Source organism: Molossus molossus, unplaced genomic scaffold (assembly GCF_014108415.1).
Source record: "Molossus molossus isolate mMolMol1 unplaced genomic scaffold, mMolMol1.p scaffold_m16_p_6, whole genome shotgun sequence".
Classification (NCBI taxonomy): domain Eukaryota; kingdom Metazoa; phylum Chordata; class Mammalia; order Chiroptera; family Molossidae; genus Molossus; species Molossus molossus.
Genome location: NW_023425399.1, coordinates 52,921,273 through 52,934,977, shown reverse-complemented (window position 1 = coordinate 52,934,977; position 13,705 = coordinate 52,921,273). Strand labels below are relative to the sequence as shown.

At 46.5% G+C, this 13,705-nt stretch overlaps 1 protein-coding gene across 1 annotated transcript in view; it reads right to left on the bottom strand.

Moving 5' to 3' along the window:
- Positions 1 to 10,137: 10,137 nt before the first annotated feature.
- HMCES (5-hydroxymethylcytosine binding, ES cell specific) overlaps positions 10,138 to 13,705 on the bottom strand; it is a 56,728-nt gene continuing 53,160 nt past the window's right edge. Inside the window, exons 7-8 of the mRNA XM_036244030.1 lie at positions 12,457 to 12,649; positions 10,138 to 10,975 (exon numbers count right to left, since the gene is read on the bottom strand). Coding sequence (XP_036099923.1) covers positions 10,739 to 10,975; positions 12,457 to 12,649 — 430 coding nt within the window. The 3' untranslated portion in view covers positions 10,138 to 10,738. The remainder of the gene's footprint in view (positions 10,976 to 12,456; positions 12,650 to 13,705) is intronic.

Below are 13,705 nucleotides of genomic sequence, written 5' to 3'. Positions count from 1 at the left end.
GCGCGCGGGTCTGCGGGTCGGGCGGGTGTTGGGTTTTTGTATCCCAAGTGTATGTAGTTTTATACGGTTACCCTGGCCCAGGCCGTCGCGCCTGCTCCGAGTCCAGCCTGGGGCCCAGAGACCCAGGGCCCCTCCCTCCCTCCCTCCCATCTCCCGCCCACCGTGGTAGTGGTTTTTTGTTTGTTCACTTTGGATTTTGAAACGGCCCCGGCGACGCCCCCATTGGCTCTTCGCCCTTGACAACGGCTGTCGCTATGGTTACCCGCTCGCCAGCGCCACTGGCCGAAGCCACCGCGCCGCCCTTTCCGGCTCCCCACTTTTCCCGCCTTTGGGTGCGCAACGAACAATCGCGCGGTACTGCGTGGAGCATCACTTTATCCTGTCATAATTTTGGGGGCACAATAAATTGTTTAAACCTTTGAGCCTCTCTCATTTTATTCTGAGTGGATTAGGGATGGATGCAGTCGGTTCTGCTAGCTGGTGGGATGATGGGACCCAGGGGACCGGTTTCCCGTGAGCACAAATGGAAAGATACTGGAGATAGTCTGGTCCAGTCCTCAATACGGGTCCCTTGGGATGGTAGGGGTGGCGATGCTTTTTCGGGGTTTATTGGTAAGGACACACCAGGCTGGGCTTCTTAATTTACCTTTTATGCAGGTGGATTATTCAGAATTCTAGGTGACTTGTATTGATAGTGGAAGGCCTTGGGCTCTGAGTCACCGTCCACATCCTGGGGTGCGGCCTGAGCAACGCACTGATTGATCTTGTTTGTTGGCTAATGTACATTGCAGATTGGACTGGAGAGTTATTGGACACATTGGGAAGAATGACCCTCAGCCCTGAGACGCTCTGGTGTCCAGCATATGGAATAGTTGTTCCTCGAGTTGGGCAGCAGGCTGAGGCCTATTTTGACATGTTCCTATGAAAAGACAACCCTAAAACCCAAGGAAAGTTCTAGAACAGTGGGTAGTATTTGTACCAAATTGGGCAAGCCTGGGCTAGGATTAGGTGAGAGAGATGCAGAGATCCTTATGTAGACTACAGGTGATAGGGGGGAGAGTTGGAGGAGGGAAGGGAGAACCACTGGAAAAGGGTCTGTGGCCTGCTGGTACCCCTGACCCTCTTGTGGCAGCCATTACCCTCCCACTGGCACACAAGGAGGGGTCACAGGGGAGACCTCTCAACCACCTATCACCTTGCAGAATCACACAAGGGCAAGTGGTCACTCCACTCCCTCTATAAGTCTCCATATTCCTCTGGGGGCTCCTCACAGCTGCTTCCTGCCTTGGGGAACTGCAGAAGTAGGTGCCAATGTGATTTTTTTTTCTTTTTCACGTTTTATTAATTTTTTTAGAGAGAGGAAAGGAGAGAAACATCTACCCACTGCCTCCTGCACACCCCCTACTGGAGATCAAGCCAGCAACCCAGGCATGTGCCCTGACATGAAATCGAACCAGGACCCCTCAGTCCATGGGATGACACTCAATCCACTGAGCCACACTGGCCAGGCACCAGTGTGAATCTTACCTGCCGTGCCCTGTGTTGGGCCAGGAGGACACAGCAGTGGGCAGAATAGGTCTGCCCTACCTGATTTTTCTGCCACAGACGAACTGCTGAGCACATTGCTGCTCTTTAGGCAGAAGTTAAGAGTGCAGATGACATCTGAACTGAGTGTGGAGACTTATGACTGATGGCTGCAGGAAACACTGTCATTAGGGCAGGGGAGGAGATGTGATGCTAGACTTGGCTGTGGCTGTTTGGTTCTAGGGAAATGGGGTATCCAGGAAACAGGCAGGAGGCCTCAGTTAGAGACCAGGACAGTAGTGGGCCAGGGCTGACCCATGTCCTGGCTACTTGCTGATCAGGAACAACTTCATCTATTTTGCAGTTTTTTGGGGGTTTTTTTTTATCCTCACTTGAGGACATTATTCCATTTTTCAGGTAGAGTGGGAGGGAGAGAGAGGAACAGAGAGATGGAGAGAAACATCCACGTGAAAAGGACACATCAAGTGGCTGCCACCTGCACAGCCAACCAGGGCCGAGGACAAACTGCAACCGAGGTACGTGCCCTTAGCGGGAACCAAACCTGGGTCTCTCTGGACTGCAGGCCGACGTTCTAACCGCTGAACCAAACCGGCCAGGGCTATTTTGCAGTTTTGACGGGGGGACAATGTGCCCTGCTGGGTTATTGTGTTCGCCTAGGTCCTGCCCTATACTGCCTGCAGGGCCAGTGAGTAGAACAGCAGCTAGAGGCCAAGAGAGGCCCCAGCCTACCCAGGATTCCTTACATTCTACCCTCCTTCCCTAAACCAGAAACCCAACCCAAATGCCTCCTAGACTCACCCCAATTATCCAATTGGAATCTGGGCCTGGAACTTGGCTTTTTCTGACCAGGTTCCAAGTGGCTTTGAGACTCAGAGACGGTTGGGAAGGGCTACTGCAGGGGCCCTGGCACTTGCATTGCATACTGCTCCTTTCTGCCCAGCAATTCACACTGAGCTTCATCTCCTTGTAGCCCTTCTTAACCAAAGTGACCTTCTGTCCTTTGAGGTCATCCCATGAGCACTAGGCCACCCCAAATGCCCTTCAAGTCATCCTTATTTTGTACCGCTTTTCCATATTTCCCACCAAAATTCTTCCTCTGCTGCTCACACCTCCTGGCTCTCCCATCTGCCTCCCTCTTTGATTCTCCAGTACTTCTCTCACCTAGTAGATCAGCCCTTGAGGCAGGCCTCCTACTCTTCTGATAATAATAAAAACACTTTCATTTTCTTCTGCGGACCCAACCCACCCTACTCTCAGGCCACATAGTTCTGGGAATCTTACCCCTTCAGTCTTGGGGATGGTTACATGACCCAAAGATATAGCAAATGAGAGTTGAGTCAATTGTTCACTTTACCACAATGATTAGGTCAGAAATGGGTTCATTGAGAGTCAATATTGTCCTCTTCCTTGGGGTCACTAATGGTAAGGACATGGGGCCATAATTGCCCATGGCCATCTTTGTCAACACATAGGGAAAGTCTACCTGAAAAAGGAGCCAAGACAGAGAACGTTGGAACCAAAAAACAGAGAGACATACCTGAGGATATGAATGGAGTCTCTGGATCCAACCATGCCTGAGGCTAGTTCAGACCTATGCCATGTGAACTGATAAATTGCTTTTTAAATAAGCTAGTTTAAATTGAGTTTCTGTCATTTGCAATGTGGTCTCTCACTCCTTTGACTCACTTGACCCTCCCTTGTCATCCCTTCAAATTGCTCTTCCCCCGAAATCACTCTTCAATGTCCCACTCTACCTATGGGCCCCTCTCTCCTCTCTTTGCATCTTGCTCACTTAAGCCCTTCAGTTGAGCTGTACCTCTGTGGATAGATCCTACATCTCTGATATGCACCCTAAGTTGAAGGATGGATAGCCATAATCAGCCCCATGTGAACACTCAGTGTGAGCTAGGTGCTCTGAGGAAGGCAGGACAGTCCTTATTTTAGCCTGACAGCCCCAGGGGGAAGCTGTTCAAAAACTCATCTTACTGGTGTGGGTAAGACTGGGAGGCTTATTTTCTGCCCTGACACCACACTCAGGTCCTCTACGGAGCTGGGAAGCCCAGGACACACCATTTCCCTACTGGGTCTCTTGGACTTGGCTTCATGGAACTTCAGTTCCAGGTGAACATTGAAGGCACATTATACTGCAAGGCCTAGGAGGAGAGCTTTCTGGGGGAGGTGACTCCAGTGCAGTGAGAAGGCAAAGGACAAGGTATGTAGCAATGACTTAGGCTGGGTTGCCTCTCAGTATCCACTGATCGTGGCAGGATTGGGGTTGGGGGTGAATGGGACCAGGCCAAGCTGAGGTCAAGCGGCCCGGGCCTGGCTCCACTACGGCCTTTTGATCTAGGGCAAGATTGTTCTCCCCAAGCTTCAGTTTCTTCATCTATAAGTGGAGCCAAGAAAGATTTCTTTTATTCAACTGCTAACCAGGGAGGGTCTGAACATGCTGCCTCTGGCCAGGGTCTCCAGGTTTTCCTGCCTCCAACCCTCACATCCCCCTAAGTGTAGTGTTCCCCTCCTACTACCCTGCCTCCCTGTGAACCTCCTAATGATCTCAGGTCTACCTTCTGGGTCCCTGGTTCCAACTTTTTGGCCTCAGAACAGCCCTGCCAACACTCGAAAGGCCCCTTTTTAGGCTGCGCAGCCTTAGCAGTTCACCCAATTGACTCTCGTGGACCAACCTAACTAAAATTGTCTCTGCCATGGCAGGGCTTAGTGCTGAGCACAAGACCTGTTGGAAGTCTGAGCACTCAGCACAAAGGTACTGACATCTCTGTGTCCCAGGCATCAGACCTTGGATGATGTGGCCAGAGAGTTTCACCAGTCATGGAGTCAGCAAGTACTATTGGGGCCATTTGCACTTGCAAAATAAAGGCAGTAACACAGAGGTATTGGAAGAACAGATTGCAATCTCTCATATCAAGGGCCTAGTCCACAGCTATTAATTCAGCACATACTAGCTGAGGAGAGGCAGAGATAGAGACCTTTCAGACCTGCTCCCTGTTCTGAAGGAGCTCAGTCACATGTAGAAGGAGGACAGATAAACTAGCAGCTTCTGGGTAGGGACATTCTAGGCAGTAGCAGCACTAGTACAGGCCCCCAGGTATGGAAAAAGCTCCTGAGTTTGGGGAATGATGAAAGCAGTGAGTTGGCTGACAGATCATGGGGCAGAAATAGTGAGCAGGGCTTCAGGTTTTCATACCAGTCAGAGTTAATGGAGAAGTAGAACCAGAAGGGATTTAGGCATATACACACCTATACAGTATTTGATTTGTTACAGGGAACTGGCTTGCACACTTGTGGAACTGATTAAGCAATTTCTGTAAGGCTGAATCTCTGTGACTGATGATGGAGCCTGAGGTGCTCAGTCAGGAGGAAAAGCTCATGAGCAGACTGAAATTCACTGGCACAAGCTGGAACCCTAGGATGGACTAGTACCTGTGTCCATTATCGCTGCTTCTGACCAGCAGAAGCTAATGCCCTTCATCACAGAGCTAACCATTCACACACCTGATTGAGGAATCAAACCTGAAAACAAACAAACAACAACAAAACACAGGAAAAATAGAGTAATTGCAGGTCCAGGTGCTGCTTCACACCAAGAAGGTACATCAGCAGATCAGTAACAAAAATGGTTGCTTCTTTCCAAATCTGACAAGTATCTGACCCACCCTAACAAGAAACAAAGTAAAGGGGTTCTGGGAAGTATAGTTTAGCCTAGATAAGTTGACAAAGTCATCACAGTTTCCCATTATAAAATGGTTCTGCGTGTGACGAGGGTGAGAAGAGACTAGATCAGGGTCTCAAATATAGAGATGCAAAGGTACCAGGCCAGACAGAGCAGTCTGGCCATCTGAAGGACACAGACCCCATCTGAATTGGGGCAGCAACTATCCAGTCTTGCTGATTGTTGCCACACAGCATGTGGCTCAGTATGGCAAGAGATTCACATTTTTTCAGACTGTGTCAGAAGCATCTCGTGAAATGTTTTTAAGTTCCTCATCCAGAGGCAAGGGGAGTGGCCTTGGCCATTCAGGGAGGCATGGGTAGGGTGACTTAGCATGTCAGTGGTCCCACATGAGGCTCAGTCATCTGAGGCATGCACCTCTCAAGAACTTTTTATGTGGAAACTATAAACTTTTTGTGAGTGAAACCTCCCACTTTTAAGAGGAAGGCTTAAGCCCTGGCTGGTGTTGCTCAGTGGTTAGAGCATCGGCCAGCACACCAAAGGGTTGCAGGTTCAATTCCTGGTCAAGGGTACATACTTAGGTTGCAGGTTCGATCTCTGCCAAATTGATGTGTCTTTCTCACATGTTTTTCTTTCTCTCTCTCCTCCTTCCCTTCCTTCCACTCCCTCTTAAAAAAAAAAAAATCAATGGAAAAAATACTGTTGAGTGAAGATTAAAAAAAAAAAAAAGAATTAAGATGCGGGCTTAAAAAAAGAAGTATTCTATTTTGCACCTATTAAGATGACTACTACACACACACACACACACACAAACACAGAGCAAAACAAGTGTTGGCAAGAATGGAGAAATTGAAACCCTTTTCTACAGTTGATCAGAATATAAGATGGTGGAGCCACTGTGGAAAACAGTATGGTGGTTTCTGAAAAATTAAACATAGAATTACCATATAATCCAGCAATTCCACTTCTAAGTCTATACCCAAAAAAATTGAAAGCAGAGGTCTCAAAGAGTTATCTGTCCAACCATGTTCATAGCAACATTATTCACATTAACCACAAGTTGAAAGTACCCCAAGTGCTTCGATGAATGAATGGATAAACAAAATGTGGTCTATGTATACAATGTAATATTATTCAGTCTTAAAAAGTACGAAAATTTTGACATAACGATACAAAATTGATGAATCCTAAGGACAGTATGCTAGGTGAAATAAGGCAGACACAAAAAGACAAATACCATGTGATTCCACTTATATAAAATAACAGATTCATAGAGATATGAAGTTTAATGGTGGTTGCCAGGCTGGAGGGGAAAATAGGGAGTTGCTGTTTAAAGGGTAAAGGTTCGGTTTTGCAAGATGAAGATGTTCTGGAAGCCCTGGCCAGGTAGCTCATTTGGTTAGAGCGTCATCCTAATATGCCAAGGTTGTGGGTTCAATCCCTAGTCAGGGCACATACAAGAATCAACCAATGAATACATAAAATAAATGGAACAGCAAACCAATGTTTTTCTTTCTCTCTCTCTAAAATCAATTACAAAAAATTTTTAAATAAAAGAAAAAGTTCTGGAGATTATTTGCACAACAATGTGAATATACTTAACACTATTGAACTGTACGCTTAAAAATGGTTAAGATGGTTAAGTTTATGTTATGTGTAATATAATTAAAAAATAAATACTGTAGCCCGGCCAGTGTGGCTCAGTGGTTGAGCATCGACCCATGTACCAGGAGGTTGCCAGTTTGATTCCCAGTGAGGGCACATCTCCAGGTTGTGGGTCCACAACCCCCAGTGGCGGGTATGTGGGAGGCAGCCAATCAATGTTTTCTCTAATAGATGTTTCTCTCTCCCTCTCCCTTCCTCTCTCCCTCAAATCAATAAAGAAAAAAAAATTTAAATAAATAAATAAATAAATACTGTATGGGCCAAACAAAATCATTTGTGAGCTCAATTTGGTCTGCAGTCTCTTCTTTGAGATCAGTCAACTTGATCTTTTAATGAGGGCCCTTCTGGCTGTTTCACAAGACAGGAAGCCCTGGATAGTGGTGTTCTGAGGAGACTGAGACAATGAAAGCCAGAGCCCCAGACTTCTGGTCCTGAGGTTCTGCACCAAGGATAACAACCTCTCCATACAGGGTTGTCATTAGGATCCTGGAGCCTTGCACAAAGCTCTCTGCATATATGGCTTCCAGAGGCCCCTTTTCTTGCCCACCTTCTTTGCCTATCTTTCACTTCCTGTCTTTCTTGTGGCTGTCTTTCTAGTTAGGAGCCAGAAGTGTGGCACTAGGGCCCTGTACCAGCCTGGCTGCCCTCTACTATTTTTTGTGTTGTTCAGCTTGATTGTCCAAGCTCTTTAACTGATGCCCCCACTTCTTCTAAACAGTCCTCTGGCTTCTGCCTCCCACTGCGATTTTGCCTGCTGAGCCTGCTTCATGCCTCTCCTCCCTGGAGTCCCAGATATAAGGTGTGGTCCTCAATCCATCTCCACATGAGGGACACCAGTCCAAAGGTAGGTTGGGGTCTCCAACAACCAGCATCTGTTCCTCTTGAGTTCTTGGGAGAGTTCACTTGTGAGCACCCACTCTCCTGATTCAGAGATGGGCAAACCAAGTCTTAGAACAAAGCACTTTGTCAGTTTTGCATGCACAGGGAACCCTGCCATACAGCCTGAGCCACAGCTCCTTTTCCTGTGAATGAGGTTCCACCTTTCCCGTCATTTGCTCCTTGCTCTAGTTGAGGGGAGGGAGGCTGTACAGGTCCAGGAGTGTAAGAGTCTGAGACTACCTGTTACTCTATCTGGTTCCCACCACCAACCTGCCCTCTGGGCTTGCCCAGCAGCAAGCAGGATCTTATCCAAACTCTCTAAAGGTAAACATCCCTCCCAGATCAGGAACCCCTTGGATTTATCCTCATCATACCTATGCCAAAATGTGTGCCCTTGGCCAAACCCCTCCCTTGCCTGGGTCTGTTCTGCTTCTCTAAAAAGCAGGTTTGGGCTTTAGGCACACAAGCTTTGCACCTGACAGTTCCAGATGTAATGCAGACAGGAATGGAGGACCAAGAGTAGTCTTTTAGGACCTGGAGTACTAGGGAGCGTCTACCTCCTCTGAGGCTACAGAACAGAAAATAATCCCCTAAATTAGTCTTGGAATCAAGCCTGGTCACTGCACCCATAGAGTGGGGGGTTAAGAGGCGCTGCCATTTGGGAGTCCAGCATAGGGGATAGACAACCATATCCTAGGGCTGTCCCAATTGCCCCAGAAAATTTGGGGCCTAGCTTGACTTGGCTACACTCAGACAAGGCTGCCCTGTTTGTCCCTGAGATTTTTTTCCCCTTTATAGAGAAGGGCCCCAGAAGACAGACTCCAATAGTGCTCTTAGGTATAATTAGAATGAAATTGTTGACCATTTAGATAAGATGAATCAGAACAGGTAGTAAGTCATATCTTTTTGAAAAATATGTTTTTTATTGATTTTTAGAGAGGAAGAGGGAGAGAAACATCCCTGAGAAGAGAAAAAAACATCGATTGGGTGTCTCCTGCACGCCCCCTACTGGGGATGGAGCCCACAGCCTGGGCATGTGCCCTGACCAGAAATCAAACCAGTGACCTCCTGGTGCATGGGACATGTTCAGTCCACTAAGCCACACTGGCTGAGCTTTATTGATTTTTAGAGAGAATAGAGAGGAAGGGAAGAGAGAGAGAAACATTGATGTGAGAGTGAAACATCAATCTGCTGCCTCTTGCACACTCCCTACTGGGCTTGCAACCTGGGCATTTGCCCTGACTGGAATCAAACTGGCAACATTTTGGTGTACAAGATGATGCCCAACTGAATTACACTGGCCAAGGCTAGTTATGTATTTTTAAAGTATCTCAGTCAAGCCACCAAAACTCCATGCAAATCAGTTCAAACAAAACTGGAGGCCACAGTGAAATCACCTCTGGCCTTCAGTGAAGGGATCCGAAGTACTAACCACCAATCTTGCCTTCTCAACTGAAATGGTGATTTAAAGATAATTTTAGAGGCAAGGCTGGGTGGGTGGAGGTTACCACAAAGGTCAGAGTCAGAGACCACTCTCCCCTCACCCCTGTAAAGAGGCACCAGAGCTGCCCTCTGATTGGTGAAAATCCCAATCCCTGATTTGCATAGGGCCTTTGCCAGCACCCCACCAGAGGTTCAGTGGTAGTGGTGGTGGTGGTGGCCAGCCCACTCTCCAGTCTGCTCAGGGCCTGCTTTCTTTCCATACAGCCACCAGGACAGCATTTTGTGGGTCTTATCTCCTAGAGGCCCCAAAGGGTTAAAAGCATACCAGCCCTGGTGCTTCTGGAGATTCACTAGTTCTTCCCCCAGAATCTCTGGGAAGGCCCTCTCCTGGCACACCACAACCCCATGTGGGGCACACGTACATGCACACGCAAGTGCTTAATTGCCAGGTGTGGCTTCTGGTTAAATGCCTGTGGCTCCTTGCCTAGCTAGCACAGGGCAGGACATGTAATAAATGCTCACATTCATCTAACAAATATTTGTACACCTACCATTAACATTGGGAGAACAAAACAGTGAAAAAGAGGTCCCTGCTTTCATGGAATTAATGATCTGGGTGGACAGAGGTAAAACAGACAACTAGCCCCCCAAAATTTCTAACTATAAAGCGATTCAGTGCCAAGGAGGAGATTGCAGAGCAAATCATAGGGACTCTGATCAAGCAGGGCAGGTAGATGGTCAGCTCCCACCTTCACCCCAAGACCAAGTCATCCTCTGCGCTTTGCTCTACCCAGAAGCTGGGGATCTTCATAGGACCTAGAGGGCTGTGACTGGGATTTCTCCTTACCCACACTATGAGCTCCCTGTATAAGGACAGGGTCCTGGCTTCTATACTCCATTCTCCCCTCACTCCCTTGTGTTTGGCAGGTAGTCAGCTAAGGTTTTAAGCTAAAGGATTCAGATAGCTTCCAAGACTGAGAGAAAAGAGATACAATAGTGAAGCGTGAAGTTTTTTCATTGTTTCCAAATTGTTTTGTACACAGAAAGCCCCAAATAGTAAGATCCAGAACTCCCCCAACCAGGAACAGCATTTTCTGAAATATAGACAATTTATCAAATATAATTTATTCAGAAAAATGTGTTAAGAACTTAATTTCAAAAGACTGAAAGAGTCCAAAGGCTAAGCAGAAAATGGACTTTTGCTAGCAGCACCAGGTCAGGTGCTAAGAACTGCCAGCAGGGTCAGGCTTTCAGGGAAGACTCCACCAGTCCTACCAAGAGAGGGCTGTAGGCATAGTGAACCCCTATGAGTTAATGGAGGTGAACCCTCCCCTTCCCAGGCTGCCCATAGCCCCACTGGTCACAGGCAGGACAGCCACTCCCTCAAGAACCCACAACAGTTAACACTGTGCTACCTTCTCCCAAAGCAAATTCACATACACACAATGAAAGAATCTTATTAGCAACAGTATGTAGTGCAGCAAACCATGACCTTGGTCTGTCAAAGGTCCTGCATTACTGGCAGTGAGGACGCTTAGCCACTGGCTCCTCCTCCTTCTCCTGTTTCAGCCATCGCTCCAGGAGTGTAGCACCGCCTCTCTTGGTGGGGAATGGGCTTTTCTGCAGGAACTGGCTGGACCACTGAGGCACATCTGACTCTGCCTTTTGGGGTGTTTGGGGGTCTTCCTTTTTGGATGACTTTGTGGCCAGCCACTGAAACATCTTCTGGCTCCTGCCACTTGCCTTGAGCTCCTAGGAAAATAATTAAAAAGTCAAAACCATTCAGCTCAAGGTTTTGGGAAAAGGACAACTCCAAGGGAAGAAATAGGGGAAGAGGCATGAGGTACTGACCCAGATTTAGAAAATATTACTAAGGGCCAGATAGGACCCACTAGTCAGGAATTGAAAGAGAGGAGCAACTGAATGTGCTCCAAGGGATGTAAGAGGTAGGAAATAGCTCTTCAGAGAAGGCTTCAAGGAGGTATGTGGGGCCATTCAGAGAAGAGCACTGACAGGCATTCAAACATGCAGAGAATGAAGCATTTTCATGGAAAAGAATGTAATTTAGTGGGACTAAGCAAAGAGTTGGGAGAAGAAGCTGGGGAGATATGGCTTCAAATAGCCTCCATGAACAGGCTGTTTCCCTAACATGTAGCTCCTCTGCAGAGCCTCTCCTTGCCTGGCACTGCTCTTCTGCTTCCATTATCTGCACCCCATCCCTGAATTGAAGGTTCTGAATTCACAAAATGCCACCTCTCCAGAATGTGAATTCTTTTGGTGTAAAGACCATGGCGGAAATGGGACAGTGTCTAGTGCAAAATGAATCATTTTTAGAGACATCTAATAGAAAAAAGTATCAGGGTTGTAGGAGTTTGCAGAGAAATGAGACAAAAGAAAAAAGATGACACTGACTGTGGGTATGGAAAACTTTAAAAACTTAAAGAAAAACGTGGGGGGCGGGATAGCTCTTTTTGCAATCATAATTCTTAATTCTTTTTTGTCATTCTAAGATGCTTATTCTTGAAACACTCATAGCCATGTCCTACTTTAGATCTCTCTATGCCACCTAAAAAGAGCTGTGACTCTTAAATTGTTATCCCAAAATGTCAGTAGGGGCCAGTTTTTTTTTTTCCCCTCTGGAGCTCCCCTCCCCACTGCAGGCCATTTCCTTGTTCAACTACCCTTCAAAATATATCTTCAGGATCCTTTCCAATTCTAAGAAGTTAAAATTCGTAACACGAATGTTCTCAAATCGTCCTGAAGGTGAACAAGGATTGGAACTCCTCCAACTTGTGGTTGGGAAAGCAGAAGTGCAGCAAAGAGATATCAAAAATCACAAGTTTGTTATGGACAGAGATACAATTATGGTGAAGGGTTCCTTTATCTTTCTTACAATCACCCTCTAGAGTAGAAGCGCTAAAACTTGGCTTTTTACCAGATTCACCTAAGAGCTTCTAACTGATAAAGAAGTCCAAGCTCAGTCTTGAATAGTGATTGACTCAGTAGGTCTAGATAGGGTCTAGCATTTCCATTTTAAAAGAGCTCTCCTGAGAACTCTGTATTACAGCCAACTTTGAATCACTGCTCTGCTCACCCTTGCCATGAATAAGGAATATGAGTTTTGGGTGGCTTAAATTAAAACTCTGATTGTAAAAGGCCATATCCTAAAAGAAAATGCTAAACTGACAAAGACAGAAAGCTCAAAAAAGACAGTCAATATCACACACGCCTACCTTTTTGACCAGTAAGTCAACAGGAGCCAGACATTCAGGAGTGTTGTTTTGGGAGTTGTTCACCACGGTAGAGACTGGATGAAAGGTGATGTTTTCTGTGGGGTGGATTAACTTCAGAGCTTCCTGAGTTGAGACCTCACCAAAGTCAAGCCATTTAGAGACTGCCTCCTCTCCATCTAATATGGCAGGCATCCTAGCCCATGAGGTCAAAATATGGGTTAGAAGAGGCAGAGAGAGGGTAGGGAGAGAAGGGAGAGAGACTTGAGTTAGTTGAGAGCACAAATCATCACAAAGAGAAGTTTGCCCTCCCACATGTTGATTGCTGCCATGTGCTCTCTGACCACAACTTGACAGAGCATGAAATTCAACACTAGGAGAGCCAGTTTATCAAGTTCTATGGCAAAGAGAGTGAATAGTAATTATGATTGGACCCAGTGCACTCCAGTGTACATGTTAGCAAACTGGTGACTTTTCTATGATGCCCTAGCCTAGAATTAAAGGAGAAATAGATCCTGGAAAACTTGTCTATCAACAATAATCTCCAGCCTTATAACCTATGACAGATTTACAGTAAGAAAGACATACCTACATAATTGTGAACAAAAGGAAACTACACCTTAGAAAGCTAAGAGGCTGTCTGAGAGTCATGACTCCTGGTACCCAGGAAGATGTTAGGAAAAGATTATTTGTTTAGCTTCCAGTTTTATGGTCAATGCACAGTGTGGTACACATTTCATTGGAAGGTGATACAATTGATTTTAGGAGATGAATGCATAAACATCCATTTTAATAATTATTCTCATTTCAACAAATCAAACATATTTTAAAAATATTTTACAGGGAGTAGGTAAATGTTTTGCTCACCTCCTCCTACAACCATCTTAAAATTTCAACTAAATTTAGAACTGCCCTTGAGAGCCATCTGAAGGCTAGCTCAACAGAACTCACAGGGGTTATAAAGGATAAAAAGAAGTCACCTTGAGACTGGTAGCAGGGGCAGAAATGGGCAGGCCTCACATCCATGTATAGTGGTTAAGAATAGAAAGGAAACCCTGGTCCGTTTGGCTTAGCAGTTAGAGCATCGGCTTGCAGTCCAGAGAGACCCAGGTTCAGTTCTCACTAAGGGCACGTACCTTGGTTGCAGTTTGTCCCCAGCCCTGGTTGGGTCATGCGGGCAGCCACTCCATGTGTCCCTTTCACGTCGATGTTTCTCTCTCTCTCTCTCCCTCTCTCTCCCTCCCACTCTATC